At 41.1% G+C, this 15,681-nt stretch overlaps 1 protein-coding gene across 1 annotated transcript in view; it reads right to left on the bottom strand.

Annotated features, from left to right (window-relative positions):
• MYO10 (myosin X) overlaps positions 1-15,681 on the bottom strand; it is a 204,120-nt gene that overhangs the window by 76,587 nt on the left and 111,852 nt on the right. The window contains exons 4-11 of the mRNA XM_066623777.1: positions 13,574-13,761; positions 4,409-4,543; positions 3,424-3,548; positions 3,041-3,054; positions 2,846-2,930; positions 1,619-1,722; positions 733-862; positions 234-352 (exon numbers count right to left, since the gene is read on the bottom strand). Coding sequence (XP_066479874.1) covers positions 234-352; positions 733-862; positions 1,619-1,722; positions 2,846-2,930; positions 3,041-3,054; positions 3,424-3,548; positions 4,409-4,543; positions 13,574-13,761 — 900 coding nt within the window. The remainder of the gene's footprint in view (positions 1-233; positions 353-732; positions 863-1,618; positions 1,723-2,845; positions 2,931-3,040; positions 3,055-3,423; positions 3,549-4,408; positions 4,544-13,573; positions 13,762-15,681) is intronic.

The following is a 15,681-nucleotide window of genomic DNA, read 5'->3' as shown; positions in this document are numbered from 1 at the left end:
CTTTTTTCCTTGTTACAAGGCATTTAAAGGTGGATCTCGGTATCAGTGGTAAGTCAAATCAGCGGATACCAACGTCCCACCTGTACATCAAACTGAAGGACATTGCATTCACTGCTCTTCCTTCACGATGTGTGCACATCAGGAGGCCAAGCATGAACAGATGGGTGCAGCACAAGGAAAGCCAAACATGACAAGATTACAGAACTGGGGGGGGGGGGGAGAGTTGCTTTTACCTGTTGTACACTAAGAGGTGTTAAAATTTCTTCTCCCCTGAGTATCATTGACCTCTGCGTCAATGTTTCGGATAATTGTGCTGAGTCCAGCCCAAGTAACTCTGCGGATCTACCCAGAGCTAGCAATTGACAAAAGATAATAAGTAAAAAAATTAATTAAAAGTAAATTACATAGCTGTTACACTTGCAATCACAAGAAAAAGCAAAGGCTCTCTTCAAGATAAGAGATAAAATGACTGATAATGAAATAATGTATTAGATTTATATTCCACCTTTCTCCCTGACGGGCACCCAAATAAATGGATTATTTTTCACAAATGCCTATGCCTATGCATCTTCCACCAAGTGCCTATCTTATTTGACTGACACTATATTCCTTCCCAGTGATAACAACCTGAATCTATTTTCAAAGTCAATCAATGCTATTTATAAACAATTAGATTTGGGTTGAAAAGGAACAATTGTAATACACTGCAAAAAGGAACAGCCGTTTCCTTACCTGTTTTGAAGGACACCTGTGCTCCACCAGCAGTCATAAATTCAACATTGCCTAGGTGTAAAATGCCAGCAAGCAACCTAAGAACATCATTCACCTCCTCGGTGGTGAACTGCATCACTTCCATCGCAGTCTGGAAGAAAACACAAGGTATGACTTAGACTGTGAATCAGTCAACACAGTGTATTTTTTTCTCTGTTTAAGCAGTTATAAACTTCCTCATAAAACTTCCTTAAGCAGTTATAAAGTATGTCCTCATATGGAAAAATGCAACTGTGGATTAATGATCTAGTCCACATCCATGTCCATAAGTGAATGGCTGTTTTTGTAGTTCAGTACAACATGAGTGGAAGGGGGAAACCTCTTGGTTTCAAAGTTTCATGTAAGTAATACAGATACAGAATCAGAGGGTTGCATTTCTTATTAGCGGGTCACAATCCAGAAACCTATAGCCACATCCCAGCTCCTGCCATTGAAACAGAGATGGATGGAAGGTTTAGGGCCCAATCCTATCCAACTTTTGAGTGCTGATGCAACCATTCCAATAGGGTGCGTACTGCATTCTGTGGTGGAGGGGCAGTCACAGAGGCCTCCTCAAGGTAAGGGAATACTTGCCCCCTTACCTCAGGTCTGCATTGCAGCTACATCAGAGCTGGAAAGTTGGATAGATTTGGGGCTTTAGAGAAGAATGTCACATTCTGAAATGTCATGAAAAAAATGGTACCATAAAGTTCCAATGACTGTAAGCTAGTTTAATAAAAAAGCCTTCATAGGATCATGCCCCTTTTAGTAGGCAATTGTAGCAACTATGCAACTACCAGTATCAAATGAACTGGAAGTGTGCATTGTCAATGTATCACTCTATCAAGAATGGATTCATCAAACTCACAATGACTTCTCTGAATGACTCCTTGTCATTGATTGTCTTATCCACTCCACATCCAGACTGGTTCAGGTAGTGATAGTTCTCTGGTACAGATAGGTAAAATGCATCTGCACACAAGAAAAATTATAACTGAGGGCAATACCATACTATTTTATTTAAAATAAGGAAGAGTACACAAGAGAAGCAACACAAGATATTGCAATCTATCTCCATGATGCCTGATATTTCATTATGACTTTACCTAAAAGTTTAAAGAACAAATGATTTCAGCAAGCAAATGCAGCACATCAACAGCACAAAAACTTTGCCTATAGGCTGGGAAATTCATACTAAATTCATCCTAATCAAGAAAATGGAACAGTGCTCTTTGCAGGACTGAAATTTCTAGGGGTAGGGAATTCCACAATTGTGAGCAGCGAGCAGCCACCTAAAATGCCTTTCTATGTGCTGCTGCAAAATGGACAATGCGCACAGATGGGTAGTTAGGAGAATGCTCTGAGGATATGCCTATGCCAGAATTCTACCCATCTTGCTTTCCTATGTCCCCGAGAAGCACTTCATACCATCACTATTCTGCTTCATGAGTAACGGACTTTTGTGGAGACAGATTAATTTTTTAAGGAAAAAATGGACCAAATGTATGCATAGGCAGCATAGCCAACTTTACTGAACTATCTACATTTACTTAAACAGGGGAGAGGAACTCTCTGTAGGAATAAACACCCACAGAGGATGGAGCTTGGAAAACAGGTGGATGTGCACCCAGAAGGAAATTTTTGTTGCCACACAAGTAAGCTAAAGCTGGTACCTGTTCTATGACATACTGACTTTATCATAACAAAGCAAAACAAAACAAGATGGGAGCCTATTTAGGATAGGACATAGAATTAAATGCAAATTGCATGACCAAGCCTCAATATATACTAGGGCAGATAAAGTAAACCCGGCTGCTATAGATATAATTTTATGAATCAAGTAGGAAGTGAAATATGGAGACAAAGATACATTGGTTGAAACAAGAAAATATAAGTATGAAATATCTTTGTTAGACAGCTGTTCTGAATTTTTGTTTTCATAGTATATGGTTACTTGCTTAGACAATCTTGAAAGCAGAAAGACCAACACAATGAGATGATGGAAGACTTACTACTTGCAAAATGGTCACTACAAATGGCAAATATGGCAAAGAGTCACTACTAACCATCATTTAAGGTCAAGACCGAAACTCACCTTTCTTGTCTCCCTCGATCCCTGCCAGCAGGGCATAAAATATGTGATAATTTCTCTCTCCTGGATTTTGCCTCACTACTCGATTCTATGAGAGAAAGTGTATTTAGAGATTTGTTCGATGTATAGGAGAGATTATCAGTAAGATCTTTCACCATTTTTTTAAAAACTGGAATAAAAAACAAAATATTAACTTACCTTCTCTAATAAATCTTTAGTAGGAAGCAAACAGATAGGTCAAGGAACATCGTTCAATTGAGCATAGAGGGAAGCAGGGAGAAATAAGGTCTATGCACTAATTTCTTGGCATGTTTGCTTTAAGAACCTTTCAGCTCTATTTTTCTCCAATAAAAGCAGGCATGAGCAGACCTCAGGCTTGTGGTATCCATTTTGTTTTCTATTCAGAACCCAAGAAACCCACTAGGATAGGGGCTAGGCAGAAAAAGTGACTTGGAGGTTGGAGTCATATATAAAATAGTACTTCAAGGTGGAGTAGCCAATTATCTACTTTGTTGTCTACAGAAAAGGGCATTTTGCATGCTATCATACTCTAATACTGTGGCAAATAAAACGTAGGATACAATCTACTATTTTTCCTCCCTGAATATTGCCTTTCTGACTGAAGTTCAGCTGAATAAATTTTCCAAAGCGACTTGAGTTGTTGTTGTAAACCGTCTTTGCGTTGCCAAAAGCTTCCATAATTGGGCTGTGGAGAAACAAATAGGTGACAATAAAAATTAACTAGTCAGTACCAGAGCAATGGCAAGTACTGTTCACTAGAATATCCCAGAACCCAACTGCTCAGTCCAATAATTCTAAATGATATTATATGACTTCATAAACACCATTCTAAAACAAAACCCAAAACTTTAGCTAGCTATAGCTTAATGTGTGCAATGCAGCAAAACAAGATAATTTCACCCTGTTTCACTGCCCTCTCAGACCTGATTGCATAAATTTTGTACCTATCATTGACATTTACATCCCCTTACTACCCCCAATTAACTGACTGAGGAATCAATTTGATCAAACTTCCCAGTGCTGATGCAGGCATGACAACAGGGCCTGCAGCGGAGGGGGGAGTCACGGAGGCCTCCTCAAAGTAAAGGGACCACTGTTCCCTTACCTCAGGGCTACATTGCAGTTTCATCAGTGGAAAGTTGGATAGGTTTGGGCCCTTGGCCTGCAATCCTTTCTGCAGTGACCTAAGTGTCACATTGGGCAAGATGGTATTTATTTATGAATAAACATGCGTTGCGTAACTCATGCAGTATACATTAAATATTTTAAAATACTTCTAGGCCACCATTCAATTCCAATAAAGGGACCACCAAGGCAGCTTACAAACACTTCACAAAACAATCTTAAATAAAAATTAAAACAAGCAAATCGAATAGAATTATAATTAAGTTATTATGCAGTAGATACATAATTGTTTAATTTTTCAAAATAAGTGACTTCTAGCATTTCAGCCGAGGGTGATCTGTTTTGAGGCATGTCCCTTCTACATTTATTCCTTGTTGGTAACTTGTGCTATGGATCATGAGTGAGGCTTTGAACATATACCTGCTCTCCAAAATTGCTTGCTCAACACTTGATGTCTTCTCCTTACGAGAGAGTTCCAGGGAATGTTGACTCACAGCAGACAAAAATTTGAGAATCAGTTTAGTACTCTCTGTTTTACCAGCACCACTTTCACCGCTGGAAAACAAAATTAAAACAAGGTTCTAATGAGTTATGAACACCAATGATCTCATACGCAGCAAATTCAAGATGACTTACTGAAGGCTTATTGAAGAATGCTTTTGATTTCTTACTGGAGGTTATTTCTAATTTAAAGGACATCTAACTTTTCTCAACTTTTAAAAATATGCTTTTGCATTATTTTTAGCTGCATCAACAAAACTAAAAGTATCCAGATCATGAGAAATAACAGTATCACTGTATCCTGCTCTAGTCAAGCCCCTCCTGGAATACTGTGTCCAGTCTAAGAGGGATCTTGACAAACTGGAGCAGGTTCAGACGACCACGATTAGGATGGTTACAGGACTGGAGACCACATCCTACGAGGATAGGTTAAAGGAGTTGGGTATGTTTAATTTGGAGAAGAGACAGTTAAGGGGTGAAGATAGCCATCTATAAATATCTGAGGGGCTGTCAGTGAGAAAGAGGGAGTAGATTTACTTCCAAGGACAGGATCAGGACAAATGGGTTAAATTGCAACAAGGAGATTTCAATTAACTGTTAAGAAGAACTTTCTGATGATAGGAACGGTGTGACAATCACTTCAGAAAGTGGTAGATTCTGCATCATCAGAGGTTTTGAAGCAGTGGTTATATACCCTTCTATCAGGGATGCTCTAGTTGCGGGCAGCCTGTACTTATCCCTCTGAAGTCTGTAATTCTTTGATCCACATAAGGCCAAATCTCTGCTACAACAGACCAATTCACTATCATATTTGACTGACAGTGATCTCATTCACATATCACTTCACCCATTTTGGAAGTTTTGTTAGGGCCAAATAAACTAGAGGTGATGTTGGGAGAACTGTAATTGGATCGCCTGTTATTTTTCAAAAGGTAAAAGCAACCACGTTGTGGGAGGGGGGTGGCTGATTCAGTTCAGAGCATGGTTACTTCCAGTCGTTACTTCCAGTGATAGCAATCAGTGGATCCATAGCACGTGATGTGGGAAGTAAACATGGTTATCACACCAGGCAGGTAATGTACGAACCTAAATGTGGTGTTTGTTCAATGTAATAGAATTATAGAATCTGAAGACTGAAAAAATGAGATTCCAGAACTTTGCAGTGACTTTCTAGCCCCCCAAATAGAGATACACCCCGGAAAGAGAAAAGGCACCCTCTTTGGAATTGTGCTCTTTCGTTCCCCACTCAGTAATCTCAGTTGGAATACAATGATATACGGGGGGGGGGCCTATATCCACAGATCCTGTGTCCGCAGATTCACTAATCCACGGATTGAGTTCAGGGCCCCTTCAGCATGCACATCCCCGCATGCACCCCCCTTCTGGAGGGCTTCTCCGGGCCTCCTAATGTCTTATAGGGCATTCTGTAAAACTGGAAATCACTTTTTTTTTTTTAACCTAAGAGCTCATTCAGAGCTTGGCAGAGGTCGGGGACACACATCCTCGTTCTCTGCTGAGCTCAAAGGCCTCTCTGGAGGCGATGGCTCCCAGAACCACGGGGATGGGCATTTGCCCGTATCTGTGGTTTCAGCTTATCTGCAGGGGGTTCCAGAACTGAACCTCAGTGGATAAGGGGGCACACCTATATCTGTGCTGAAAAGTGAGATTTCATGTTAGTGCTCAAAGATGATGGCTTTATCTTGGACAAGTTATCTACATTATACAAGAGATGGGTGGGAGGCTACTACATCCTATTCTTCAACCCCCTTCCTTATTCTCTACGGATGAGAGAGAGGGAGTCAAGAACAACCCAAAGTAATACTGGACAAGAATGTGAGGCAATGGTTTGAAATGAAATATGTTAGGCTCTAATGGCCAATGAGTTCACTAAATTCATCCTTTTATTTTGTCAGAACAAATCTTCCCCTGGAAAGTTTGATGCTTTTCTAAAGAGTAGTTTTATGTTTCTCCTAATACTAAGCAAGAGCCATTGAAGCTGTCAGAAGGCACTCAAAAGGCAATGTTCCAAATTTGGCCTAATTTCACACCTCAGCCATAATCACCTCCCAAGTGAGTCATTCCTTCCTGCCACATCCCCCTTGGCAGTTTTGAGGAAAAAACATTTCATTTAAGCACATCTCTCCAAACTATAATACACTGCGTAGGAGGGGTTGCACAAATATTGTAGGTTGTACCAGGTTACACCAAGAGTCACTTGTGGCAACAAGAAATTTGATTTGAAAAACCAACAGGGACAGTCTCCAGTATATTCTGTCAAAGGGGTAACACATTTCTAAGAGGCAACAAGCAACACCTTGTGACAAAGAGTGCCTCTTTCAAAATGGCACCAGAATGTGCCATGTAGCTTATGTAGGTCGCATTCATGTTGTATTAATGCCTCTTTTCCCACATGTTCTCTTCTACTCTGCCTCCCTTTTCCCTTTCCAATTCAGGGAGCAGGAGCAGTGAAGGAGAGTGTGTTGGGCAGAGGTAGCCCCACCCTACCAATCTGCTGCCTCAAGTGATTATTGCAGTAAGTCTTGCGGTTAGGCCGGTCCTACCCCAACATAAGTTTATATACAGCACTTTAGAACACTGAAAGCATTTTTATACACTATTTCTGTAATCCTTACAGTAAGCCAGTATTTATATCCACAATACAGGTAGGGAACTGAAGCTGAGATATAGTGGCTTGCTTGAGGTCAACTTGTGAGTCCATGGCTGCAGCAAGTTTTGAAGTTCCTGGCCTTAACCACTATGCTACTCTCACTATCACAGTGAAAAATTAACTTATTGACCTTCATAGCAATATCTCACAGGGCTAAGAGCCCAATCCTGTCTAATATTTCAGCACTGATGCAGCCGTAGCAGTTTGCAGGCAGTCATGGAGGCCTCCTCAAGCTAAGAGAACAAATGTTCCCTTAACTTGATGCTGCACTGAGGTTCCAACAGCACTGGAAAGTTGGAAAGGATTGGGCCCTAATTTTCTAATAACTATCCAGAAAATGTTAACTATTTAAAACAACAATCTTATAATCCACTATATTGTAGTCACTAAATGAATCAAACTCCCAACCACTCTGTCAATAACAAAGTAATCCACTAGAGGGCACCTACTGCTTTTAAAAAAATAAAATAACCAAAGATGGTATTTTTTGCCAAATCTTCTTTACTTGAAGGCGTGATAACATGAAGCATCCCAAAACAGATAATATTGCATACTCCAACACCCCTTCTTGCTTTTTTAAAAAAATGAGTGCTTTGAGGAGGGTTTTATAACAGAAGTGGGGGAGCACTTAACCCTTTCCTTACCACTCCTTCCTTGCCTCGAATTCCTTCTTCCAGAAGCTTCCCATCCACGGGGCTCAAAATGTGCATTTTTAAGGGACAATATGCATCTGAAAACCCATGGATTAGAAGGATTTAGAACTGGGAAATAGCTGTCAAGGGAAAAGGTTAAGCATTTCCTTTCCCCTTCTTGCCACTTCTGCACTCTACATTCTAAACCTCAGCAAACTTTGCTTTAAAAAAAAATTGAGGTGCTGCTGTTACATGCATTCACATGTAATGCACCATTTATTCCTAATTATAAGCAAACATGAGGAATGAAACAAACACTTATTCTTTTGTTTCAGGCGTTTGGTTTTTAAAGGACACATTTGTTACTCATTGTTATCTCTTATTTTCTTCCTTTTGTTCGTGATGACCTGAAAATGAAAAGCAGCATCCCAGTTTGAGTCAGATAATTCAAGGCAGCGGCATTTCATCTGTCCTTTAAGAACTAGGCGGAACACTAGTATTATTAGACAGCTCTCTGCTTCAAAAAGTCCTTTACCTCTTCTCTTTCAATCACCTTCTCAGTCTATGAGTGTGTAAACCCTACCTGTTGCTCAACATCAGAACTGCAGCCAAAATGAGAATCACTGTAAGACAAACTTAACTGCAGCCAAAATGAGAACCACTGCAAGAAAACCATGTTAAATTCCTAAATGCCAACATCCATTTTCTGAAGGCAACCAAGCTCGAGACTTTTCTAGTTATGCCAAAAATCAGTACAGTTAGAATGAAAAAAAATCAAACTAACAACATAGTAATTGAGATATATATGAAGTCAAACTGCCAAGAATGCCACCCATAATGAATCAGTTCTGCCACTGTAACTGGCCACAGATGAGAGAATGTTGATAGGCATACAGTACCTACTGTATTTGGAATAAAATATGTTCCCAACGACACCACACAGTAGTGTTCATCAACTACTGCCAAAAAAGTGACTAATATTGAAAGGATTTCCTGCTGTCTCTATGATAGCAAACCACATACATAGGACAGTTTAGAGGATCTCATCCCATGCCTATGTCTTTTTGGCAGGGTCCCATGTGACACTTGGCTATACCCATTCTCTGGCAGCTACTTGCTTTTATTTAATTAATTTGGTACAATTGTAAAAATACTGTTGGTTCTGTCTCTGCTGATGAGTGCCTTGAGTCCCAATCCACTGGATTTGCACACAAAAAGAGTCAACAGCGCATGTCGTAAGAAATAGACAGGAGGCCCCCTCGTCTCTTCAGTGGCAAGACATCAACCCAAGACAAAGAGAGAACTGGCAACATTTGAAAAGTTTTCTGGCAGTCCTGTGATTGGAGGGGAGCCATATCTGCGAATACCGTATCCATGGATTGGGTTCGCAGGGGTGTCCCCCGCGCTCGCCTCCAGAGGGTCTATTGAGCTCAGCAGAGGCTGTGGACGTCTGTGGCTCAGACTGCGCTCGGCAGCTCAAAACACATGACTTTCGGTTTCGTGGAGAAGCCAGGCATGAATTTTTTAATGCCTTATAAGGCATTGGGAGGCCTGCTTCCCTGGGTTTCCAAATGCCTTATAAGGCATTAAAAAGTCACTTCCGGTTTCTCCGTCATGTGTTTTGAGCTGCTGAACTCAGTTGGAGTCTGGCAGAGTCTGTGGACGGATGTATGTGGCTTCTGCTGAACTCAGAAGTCCTTCTGGAAGAGAGGACAGCCAGGCTCCCCTCACTTTCAGAGGGTCCAGACCACAGGGAATTGTGGTTGCCTGTATCCATGGTATAGGATATTCGTGGGGGATTCCGGAACAGAACCCCCACGAACAGTGCTGTAGCGAATGGACATGTAGCCCGCTGCAGAGCTCAAAATGATGCCCCAGAAGTGATGTCACAACCAGAAGAGACATCAATTCCAGGCTTTTTAAACAGTGCAAATTGGGAGAGGAACCTGCCTCCTCCCCCCAGCAGTTCACCACCCGCATGATCTGCCACCTCTCTTCCCAGCCAGTGGCATAGCTAAAGCATCTAGACGCTACCTGGGATCAAAGACGATTTTGAAGCCCCCCTCCACAACAAAAATGAAATTTAATTAATTAAATAAATAAAAGTGTGCCCCTTATTGTTTAGAGACACTGTGCTGGGGTGAAGAGAGATGGTTATTCTCCCCCTACTAAATATAAGAGGAGCACCACTTGAAAAAGTGCCTCTTTACCAGTTAGCAGCTGCGTTATGATACATGGAAATGAGAGCTGACTCATATTAACACCTTACTGGTTCCAAGCTGTATCATGACAACATCTCATTGGCTCTCAGAACAATCAGTCTCATGGGTGAGTTTTGAGTTAAGAAAATCCACTTTTTGTTCCATAAGGCAGTTGTGTTTTGATTTTCTGGTTAATTCGCTATAACTTTTAATAGAATATGGATATTCCAATGGGGTTTGTTTCATTGCATTCCGCATTAAATCACCTTTCCAATGATATATAACATGATGGTATTATTCATACATACCAAATTTTTTCACAATTTTGGCCATTAGTGTCAAGCTCAGCTTGTTGCCCCCCGAAAGCTTGTTGCCCAGTGCGACTGCTACCTCCTGCACCCCCTTAGTTACGCCACTCCCCACAAATAAGGGGGCACACCTGTACACCTAGTGTCACTTTTTTATATTATGCTTGTGTATGCATGTTCTTACTAACTTGAGTGAGATGAGAAGAGCTCCTGTACATTTAAACTGCCTTTTTTCTAGCAAGATATCCAAAAGCAGGGGACCAATCCTTTCCCTGGAGCTATTTCCATGTATTCCATGGAGAAAGGCAGAAATGCAAATGCACCTGTCTGTACCATTTTCAGCTAATACAGGGCATACTTTTTTACATACACAAGTATCAGTACCCAGGTATTAAATGTACACTGTGAAACAATCCTTAAAGCTCAGCTCTTATGTTAAACTACTCAAGAACATTACACAGGCAGTGCTTTATGAAAAAGTCTTTTAAAGACAAAACTGGTTAAAGTTGCAGAAAGTTATCTTTCCCAATTCTAAAACACTCTTGCTAGAACTACATGTCAAATGGCCAAATCACATTCTCAAGCCAGTTATAAACTCACATAGGGAACCCCAGCTGAGTGAAGAGTTAAGCATGCAGTTTCTTGAATCTTTGTTGCAAATTGTTCCCTCCCAACACTACTTGGCAGCAGAGAAGTGGCAACCTGGACTTGGAAAGACAGCTTGGCTCACAACATGTATTTCCAGACCTCAGATAAACCAAACTTCTATCAAACTGTAATCCTTTGAATATTGTGGAACTGTATGGGATTCATATTTAGGAATGGAAAATATTCACCCTATTCAGCCCACGACTGCATCCCAGCATAAGACGTCTATCACTCTAGGACTGAGTTCTATCCTCCCTCTCCCCATGCCGCTCCATAGCACCTTTTCCAATGATTACCACTGGCAGTGGCTGCTACAGGTCAACAAGACCTAGAAGTGAACACCTACTTGCCTTATGGGCAGAACACTATTCATCATCTCACTTAAGTTTTAGCTCTGTTTTCAGTTATAATTGGCTTTGTGTTCATGACGTCAGTTTCAGTTCATTTGGCTTCTTTATTCTCCCAAATCATTATTGTTATGAGAGAGGGGTGGGAAGATCAGGCCCTGGAGGGGGCAGATTGGCAGTGTTGGCACGTGCCGTAACCTATCCCCATTTCCAGGCCTGATCCACCAACACGGATCAATGCATACTTGTGCCAGCTACTGTATAAAGTTGGTGCAAGTTCAAATTGACCTGTTGCAGCTGCTGGGGCTTGCTGCAAGGAGAACTCCAGCAGCTGAAATTTCCCAGAAGAATACAGTAGGAGTCTTGCTAAGCCAAGCCAGTGCTGCTGAATCAGAATGGGAGAACTTAGGCACCATAGGGCTGGAAATCAAGTGAATCTAAGTCAGAGCAGGACCTCTGAACCATTAATAAATTTCACCAAAAAAAAGCGAGTTTTAGTAATATCAGGCCAATTTTAGCCAATCCCAGCAAGCATACTTGCAGAGAAATACAAATGCGTATATGATCCAACACCCAAGCACAAATTTTGTGTTCAGAAGATTGTGCAGCATAAGCACATGATATGGCTTCTCCTACATCATTTCAGAGTGCTCATGTGAGATACCATGTCTGACTGATTCTCAATAATTTTTTTTTTAAATGGATCTGGTTAAATTAAGGATATGGTAACAACTAAAGGTTGAGCTGGTGCAAGCCTCCTGCACTGGCTCCCAAATGTCTCAAACGTGCCATAAGCACGTAAGTTGCTGCAAACATCACAAACAAGTCTCCTTACTACAAGGTGACCTCCGGCCTGCACCTAACCTGCGCTGAATACACTCTAGCCTGCCTGTTCCAACGCAGGTTCGGACTGGTCTGTAAGTTGGCCAGCTTTAGATATCCAGCCAATTTCCATCACAGTTAAGGGAAAAAGCTTCTAGGCCAGGCATCGGCAACCTATGGCCCATGGGCCAAATCTGGGTCATCAGCCGAAGTCACCTGGCTTGTGTGGAACTTAAAAGGTGAAGACTCTTGTCCAGTTTGCCACATGCCAGAAGGGGAATGGCAGAGCTGCCCACCTAGGCTCGCAGAGTCCCTGTAACACCCAAAAGTTCAGGGCAGATGTGATGACCTCCAAATATCAAGCCCCTTTAAACAAAACAGCTGCCAACCCCTGCTCTAGGTTAACGTTTTCCTTGATGTGCTATTTTTATATGGACAAGGAGGTTCCCCCCCATGATAGAGTAGTCACATACACAATTCGCTATTTGAGGTCTAAACTGGTACAACTCAGAAAAGCTAAATCATGTGATTTCACCGAATATATCAGCTGTAATTTCTACTTGGGAATGCTTTCTAAATAGGCGTTTTACCATGTGAAAAGCAGCTCTTAAACACAAATCTTCTAGGGATGCACCACATTAATTCTGGGCTCAACACATTGCTGGTTATAATATCATATACATATCGTTAGGATGTTAAAAAAGAATGGTAGAGAGCAACACTTAATTCTCTATCAGTCATAAAGCAGAATCCCTAGACCTAACTACTTGCCAGAGTTGGATGTGTTTAAAAAAAAAAATCAATTCCACATCTTTCATGTGCCCAAGGGCACTCCAAGAAGCACAGTGCAACATTTATGCCAATCATCATTAGTCACTGAAGTGGCACCACTCAGAATACCAATGAACATCAGTGATAAACTCTGCAACTATTTTATCCTCATTAAACAAAAACACAGTTAAGGTAAACAATGGGGAAAACAAGCAAGCTCAATTAAGCAAATTAAACCAAGCAATCATTCAAGGGTTCCATTATTGTTGCTTTATTTATAGGCTTCCTAAAGGTCTTTTCTGATAGATGTGCTTATTCAAGACTAGTGACGACAAATTAATCCTCTGCGCAGCACGACACAACCCAGTGGGAAAATCGAAGGTTTCAGAGTGAAATGAGGATCTAAGTGAATAGGCCAGAGTCAAAGCGTGTGGAGTGCAAATATTTTTTTTTTCATTAAATGACCACATAATATATATTAGCCAAGACAGCTTTGTCATTCAAGGCAAGAGGGGATCAAGCAGTGAAGAGACAGCTCCACAAATCTCATGATTAATAGGGTTACAGGGGTAAGAATTAGAGCACCTTTTGCCTTTCTCCTTCAATGCAAGCCTGATTTTTTTTTTTAATACACACACTTAAATTTCAGCAGAAAAGTCAGGAGTAATTAAAACTGTACTCAAGTACCTGATGAGAACACACTGGTTGTCATGACGTTTCCACAAGCAGCGATAGCACTCATTGGCGACGGCAAAAATATGAGGCGGAATCTCTCCCAGGTGGTGCCGGCTGTATTGCTCCACTGTGGCGTAGTCATAGAGTCCTGGAATGGCCTTGTAGGGATTGACGGAGGCAACAATAGAACCAATGTAAGTCTGAAAGAGAATAGGCAAAGGATTGGGGATATAGATGATTAAGAGACTCAAGGTTCACAAGGCAGTGATGTATTTGATAAAGCACAGCATACAGTATGCACAAGGTAGCCCCAATGCATTAGACTGTATGGATTTGGAACTGAAGCCATTTAAGACTGCATAGGGATTTTGTGGTCAATCTGTATTTGCTAGAGTGGAAATGTCTAGTACTGCACATAAAACAAAACTGGGATAATACATCCAATAACCACCATTGGAAATAATGTGGATTGTATTTTACTTTTGTCTACCAAAACCTGTGAAAGGGATGTCAAGACTTAGGGCACAATCCATCAGCATGTTCCTATGCACAAGCCCCAGTGAAATGAACAGAAGCTGCGCTGGACCACTATTGTGACCCATGCACCTCTTGTTCACCTCAATTATTGTGTAAAAAAGCTTCTTGAAGAATTGGTCTCATTGGACTGCCCACAGTTTATCAATTGCTTGATTTATTCTCAGAGAATGTTTTCTGGGCATTAGACTCTTCTTTGCATCCCAACAGTAAACACGTCTCCCAGTGCAAGAGTTTGGGGTTTAATTGACCCAACTTCTGAGACATAAGAGACATACACGTGTTACTCTCTTTTCCCAACATATTTAAAGCAGCTGACTTAGGGCCAAATCCCATTCAACGTTTCAGCACAGATGCAGCCGGAATGCAATGCAGACAAACATTCCCTTACCTTGAGGAGGTCTCCATGACTGCTTCCCCAGCTCAGGAGGCAGGACACACCCCACTGGCATGGCTGCACCAGTGCTGGAATGTTGGATAGGATTGGACCCTTATATGTTAAAACAGGAAGAATGACTCTACAATATTATGTAAGAAAAACATTCTACATAATAAAGGTAGCATTGTGTGAAGTACAATTACAGGATGTCTGTTTTTAATTTTTCTCCATTAAATTCCTTGTTTGACTTTGACTACAGCCGTACATTTGGCAGCTCCACATCATCACATATAACCTAGCAGAGATGGCATGGAGATGTCATTCACCACAGCACCTACAAGGGAAACAGCGGAGGTGTTTTTTGCCGAACAGCTAAAATTCCATATGTTGCAGCAGCTGCATGTACAGCCCCGCACAGAGGCACCTGTTCCTACAATTAAGAGTTTCCACTCAGTTCCAAATGAGTTGCAGGATCTCTGACAGTCTTCAACAGTAACAGAAGCAACAGTGCCTTAATATTTATAACAGATAATCATTAAGAGCTAGACATAATGTGAGATAATCAGTAAGGATCATTATCCTCTCTTCTTCCTATACATAACAGATTTATAAATCCCCAAACTCTTCCAGATATATCTCCCATATTTACACAGATGTGCATTCTATCTAGGGCCCTTCAATCCTGCAGAAACATGAAAAAGCGAAAAATGGTAAGGTCCATCTATAAAAAAGGAAAATTTGTTAGTTGCACTGACATTAGCTGCACTGACATGCTAACTGCATCAGGAATGTCTTTTACCCCACACTGACTTACACATAATCCCCCAATATAAGAAACTTTTAAAAATAAACAAGTTTGCAGAGAGAACCTGCAAGAGCCCCAAAGTGATTCAGCAAGATCGTCTGCAGAATTTGAAAATATACTACTTGGAGCTCTCTGCCTCACTTTGCCAACATTTCAGGTTTATATTTTAAACACACACACACCCAAAGCTGGTACTTGCCACATGAACCAGAAAAGTTGAATGACTGCAAGTTTGAAACATCACTTACAATTCTAGAGATTTATTTTAAATTTTGGCACACACACACACACCATTAAAGAGTCAGGTTTCAAACACATACTCTGTGCCTTTTTGGATTAGAACAAGGGTCCATCTAGTTCAGCATCCTGGACTTGATCCAAAGCACCACTCAATTTGTTCCA

This window comes from Tiliqua scincoides, chromosome 4, assembly GCF_035046505.1.
Source record: "Tiliqua scincoides isolate rTilSci1 chromosome 4, rTilSci1.hap2, whole genome shotgun sequence".
NCBI classification, from domain to species: domain Eukaryota; kingdom Metazoa; phylum Chordata; class Lepidosauria; order Squamata; family Scincidae; genus Tiliqua; species Tiliqua scincoides.
Note: the sequence above shows the minus strand (reverse complement) of the source record. Positions and strands in the feature narration are given on the sequence as shown.